Source organism: Dipodomys ordii, unplaced genomic scaffold (genome assembly GCF_000151885.1).
Source record: "Dipodomys ordii isolate 6190 unplaced genomic scaffold, Dord_2.0 Scaffold6, whole genome shotgun sequence".
Lineage (NCBI taxonomy): Eukaryota > Metazoa > Chordata > Mammalia > Rodentia > Heteromyidae > Dipodomys > Dipodomys ordii.
Window position 1 is genome coordinate 13,438,546 of NW_012267222.1, and position 4,997 is coordinate 13,443,542.

At 43.6% G+C, this 4,997-nt stretch overlaps 1 protein-coding gene across 1 annotated transcript in view; it reads right to left on the reverse strand.

The window, feature by feature from the left end:
- Srrm1 (serine/arginine repetitive matrix 1) overlaps positions 1–4,997 on the reverse strand; it is a 34,801-nt gene that overhangs the window by 3,856 nt on the left and 25,948 nt on the right. The window contains exons 14-16 of the mRNA XM_013032395.1: positions 3,494–3,604; positions 2,154–2,618; positions 1,272–1,467 (exon numbers count right to left, since the gene is read on the reverse strand). Of these exons, the coding sequence (XP_012887849.1) occupies positions 1,272–1,467; positions 2,154–2,618; positions 3,494–3,604 (772 nt within the window). The remainder of the gene's footprint in view (positions 1–1,271; positions 1,468–2,153; positions 2,619–3,493; positions 3,605–4,997) is intronic.

The window sequence follows — 4,997 nt, forward strand, 5'->3', positions numbered from 1 at the left end:
GCTCAAGGCGAGCGCTCTACCACTTGAGCTACAGCGCCACTTCTGGTTTTCTGGTGGTTTATTGGAGATAGGAGTCTCACAGTCTCTCCTGCCCGGGCTGGCTTTGAACCGAGATCCTCAGATCTCAGCCTCCTGAGTAGCTAGGATTACAGGCGTGAGCCACCAGCGCCCAGCTTATATACATATATATTTAATATAAAAATAACAGTAAGTGGAATCAAGTCTGGGACCATGTGTATAATGAATTTATGCAAAAGACAGGCTCTGCTGTCTTTTTCTGAATCTAACCTATAATCTTTTTTTTTTTGTGCCAGTTCTAGAGCTTGAACTCAGGACCTGGACTAGTCCCTAGCTTTTGGAAATAGTTAAGTCTCACAGGCTTTCCTGACCAGGTTGGATTAAACTGTGATCTTCATTATTTCAGCATCCTGCCTCCTAAGTAGGCAGGATTACAGGTGTGAGCCACTGGCACCTGGCCACTTCCAGCTTTTTGCTGGCATAATCTATAATTGTAAAATTTCAAATTGCTAACCAATTAACTAGCAAAATTCAGTGAAAGTCTAAGTACTGATTTTATTTATTTAGTTTTGGTTGGTCATGGGGCTTGAACTCTGGGCCTGAGCACTGTCCCTCAGCTCTTCAGCTCAAGGCTAGTACTCTACCACTTGAGCCACAGTGCCACTTCCAGTTTTCTGGTGGTTTATTGGAGATCAGAGTCTCAAGGATTTTCCTGCCCAGGCTTCCTTTGAACCTCAATCGTCAGATCTCAGCCTCCTGAGTAACTAGGATTACAGGCATGAGCAACCAGCTCCTGGCACTAAGTACTGACTTTATACAATACAGAAATGTGTCCAAACTCTGAATTTTATGACTTACAATAGACGAAGACTAGTTGAGATCTAGGGTTTTGACCATTGATATTTTCTCCAATGCAAATTAACTATGCATAACGAGGGCATTGGTAGCTCACAAAGTAATCCTAGCTACTTAGGAGGAGGCTGAGATATGAGAAATCCAGTTCCAAGCCAGCCCTGGCAGAAAAAATCTGTGAGACTTTTCTTTCCAACTAAACAGCAAAACCAGCAGAAGAGCTGTAGCTCAAGTGACTGCAGCGCTAGCCCTGAGTGAAAATGCTAAGGCACAGTATCCCAGCCCTTGACTTCAAGCCTCAGTAAGCACAAAACAATCCAACAACAATAAAGCAAATCAAGTAACAACAAAGGAACCGCATACAATTTATAAAGGATTTCCCAAACTAGATAGACACATACTCTGGCCGGTGAGGGGCTTGGTGTTGGGCTTTTAGCCTTTTTGACTGGTACTGCTGGTGACCAGTTTGTAGAAGGTGATTGAGACTGGATAGGGGACGGAGGTGCTGGAGGCTTTTTAGCTGCTGGCTCAGGAGATCCAGAAACAGATCGGGAAGATGAGACCCTTCTTACAGACTGTGGGCTAGGTGAGGCAGCCCTGAAAGGGGAAGGGGGGGCGGGGCAGAGAGAACAAAAACAAAACAGTTAGAAAATTATCACAATATCCAAGAGGTCACAAACTTCATTTCTATCACTTAAGTCTCCTACAGGGTAGCTTAAACTCCACAACCCTCTATTGATTCTGTTAATGTGCTTCCTATATGAAACCAGTAATGCCAGTTCCTCACATTTTATGCAAGAGTGCTTTTTATCACTTTTTTTTTGTGTGTTGCTTGTGGGGCTTGAACTCAGGGACCAGGTGCTGTCCCTGAACCTCTTTGTATTCAAGGCTAACAGTCTACCACTTGAGCCACAGCACCACTTCCAGTTTTTGAGTGGTTAACTGGAGATAAGTCTCATAGGGACATTTCTGCCCAGGCTGGCTTTGAACTGCAATCCTCAGATTGCAACCTCCTGAGCAGCTAGATTATAGGCATGAGCCACAGGGTGCCCTTATCAATCTTGAATGCACAGTGAGAAATGCTCTCTGAATCACTTGTTTTGGAAGCATGGTTCTCAAAAACCCTACCCAAGAATCAAGTAAAATCCTATGGCATTAATGTCATAAGGAACTATCCTAAAAATGGAAAAGATTTGTGAATGGGACTGATAATTTGCATTCAAAACTTATTCCTTTCTGTAGGCAACTAAGTATTCCTAACTACAAAGTTAAAGTATTTTTACTTTTTTGGCTTTTTCGGTTCTGGAGTTCTGGAGACTCTCCTAATAGGCCTAGTACTTGGAGATGGGGACTGTCTTCTTTGGGGTGATGCAGAAGGTCCTCTTCGAACGGGGGTAGGACTTGAGGAGGTGTGGGGAGCTCGAGGCCGCGGTGAGGGCGAATGCCGTTTGTTTGGCTGTGGTGACCGGGCTTCCCGGGCAGGGCGGCTTGGAGAGGGCCCTTTCCTATGCTTTGAAGATAAAGAAGGTGACCGTCTCTTGGTGGCTGGGGGGCTTCTCTGTTTGGGAGGTGGAGAATGGGAGACCCGGCGCTTTGGTGGTGGAGACGGTGATGGCCTTCGTTTGGGAGGGGGTGGGGGAGAGGCCGTCCTTCTCTTGGGAGGTGGAGAAGGAGAGTATCGTCTCTGTATTGGAGGAGAGTATCTTCTTGGGGAAGGCGAGCGCCGACGTGGTGGTGGTGAAGGCGTCCTAGGAAAAGGACACATCATTAAGCTGGAAGGCCTACCAGAACAAATCACCAGTATCAACTATCTTACAGTTAGCGTTGTCCAAAGGGAATATATTTGGAGCAGATATGCTGTTTAATGGAAAAACCTGCGATTTTTAGAAGAATGCAAGTTTGTCAAAGACATGTAACACTATACAGTGAATCAATGTAATGTTTCATACAAAGAGACATTGCCTTGCTTAGTACCAACTATGAACATTAGTTATTGTCAGGACAATTTAACTACATCACAAGGCTCTATGGATAATTACCAACTCAAGAAGTCTTAGGTTTAAAGAGCTCTCTTTTTCTGTTCTTTCTTGTTATGTGGACTCTGAACAATCGAGCATTTACTGCATTAACTTGAAACCACACCCCTATATTCTATCTCCCTCAAATTGACTATCCCATTCTCTCTTCAAAAGTCCATTTCTCAGTGAAAATACAATCTTGTAATCCTCTGAATGCTTAACTCCTACAAAATCCTAATGCGTTTCTTAGGAATTAAACCTGAATAAAATACTTAGGATCAATTTATAACGTGTTCTTGGTTCTTTTATTCTGAGTTTAAATTCCTAGTCAGAATTGGGTTTTATAAGCCATTTTTTTTGGGGGGGGGGAGACGGGGGCTCCTAAAGCCCAAGCTGGCTTTAAATTTGTGATTATCCTGCTTCATCCTTCCAAGTGCTGGGATTATAGGCATGTATCACACCTGGCTTACTTGACTGACATGTATTCAAGGCTTCTCATATATGTGGACCCATACAATATATGGTCTTCTATAACTGGAGCAGCAATACTACTCTGAGTTCTATGATAAAGACCCAGAGCCAGACAGTCCAAGATCCAACAGTACCTTCGACGTGGTGGTGGTGTGGGAGACCTGCGCCGCCGCGGAGGAGGGGCAGGAGAAGGAGAACGTCGCCTTCTGGTGGGTGGTGGGGAGGGACTTCTCCTTCGTCTACCACTAAACCAAAGAATTACAATTGTTTCTGGTCAGTGGTATTCATAATTAAATGCTCTAGGTGACATACTTTCAGTTATTAACTCAAGTAGAAGCAATGGTTATATTACTTGTAACGTAATACATGTAATGATTACATGTTTTGAAGCAGTATTTTTCAAACTATAGTTCAAGATCCCAGGTAGAAGCCAACATTTAAAGTTAAAAAAAAAAAAAAAGTTACAAAGTCGGGCACCTATAATCCTAGCTACTCAGCAGACTGAGATCTAAGGATTGTGTTTCAAAGCCTGTCCAGGCAGAAAAGTCTATGAGAGAGACTCATCTCCAATAAACTACTCGGAAAATACTTGAAAAGGCACTGTGGTTCAAGTGGTAAAGCACTAGCCTTGAGCACAAAGAGGCTCAGGGGTTAGTGCCCAGGCTCTGAGTTCAAGCCCCAGGACTGGCAAAAAAATTTAAATTGTTTACCTATGGGGCACAGGTAAACAATTGTTTTGTGAAAGCTGTCTCCAACATACGATCATATTTTTGGGTCATGATACAAAACATTCTTGACACATTAGTGTTTCAAAATATATGGCTTGGAATGTGGCTTAGTGGCAGAGTGTTTGCCTAGCATGCATGAAGCACTGGGTTTAATTCCTCAGTACCACATAAACAGAAAAGGCTGGAAGTGGTGCTATTGCTCAAGTGGTAGAGTTCTAGCCTTGAGCAAAAGTAGCTCAGGGACAGTGCCCAGGCCCTGAGTTGAAGCCCCAGGACTGGGGGGGAAAAAGTTTCAAGTATGTCTCACAGCATTTTTTTAGTTGAGCCACACACCAGAATCACTATCGTAAGAACAAGTGTCCAAGGTTGTCTGGGCATGAAAGCTACTCTGAGGGCAGTAAGGTAAAAATATACTTGCAATCACCTAAGTCTATTCTGAGCTCCATCAAATGCTTTACCGACACTGGCCACCTAAGAATGAGAACATGCCAGGAGACTAATAGTAGCCTTACACTAGATATAAAACTGATGAAAAAAGATACTGAAACAATTGTATTTTTTTTTCTATCTCTAAATTATAAACATTCAATGCCAATTTCTTTCTTTTTTTGTGGTCGGTCAGGGGCTTGAACTCTGGGCCTGGGCACTGTCCCTGACCTCTTCAGCTCAAAGCTAGTGCTCTACAACTTGAGCCACAGTGCCACTTCTGGTTTTCTGGTGATTAATTGGAGATAAGAGTCTCATGGATTTTCTGGCTCAGGCTGGGGCTGGCTTTGAACTGCAATCCTCAGATTTCAGCCTCCTGAGTAGTTAGGATTACAGGTGTGAGCCACTAGCGCCTGACTCAATGCCAATTTCTTTTTTTTTTTTTTTTGCCGGTTGTGGGGCCTGAACTCTGGGCCTGGGCACT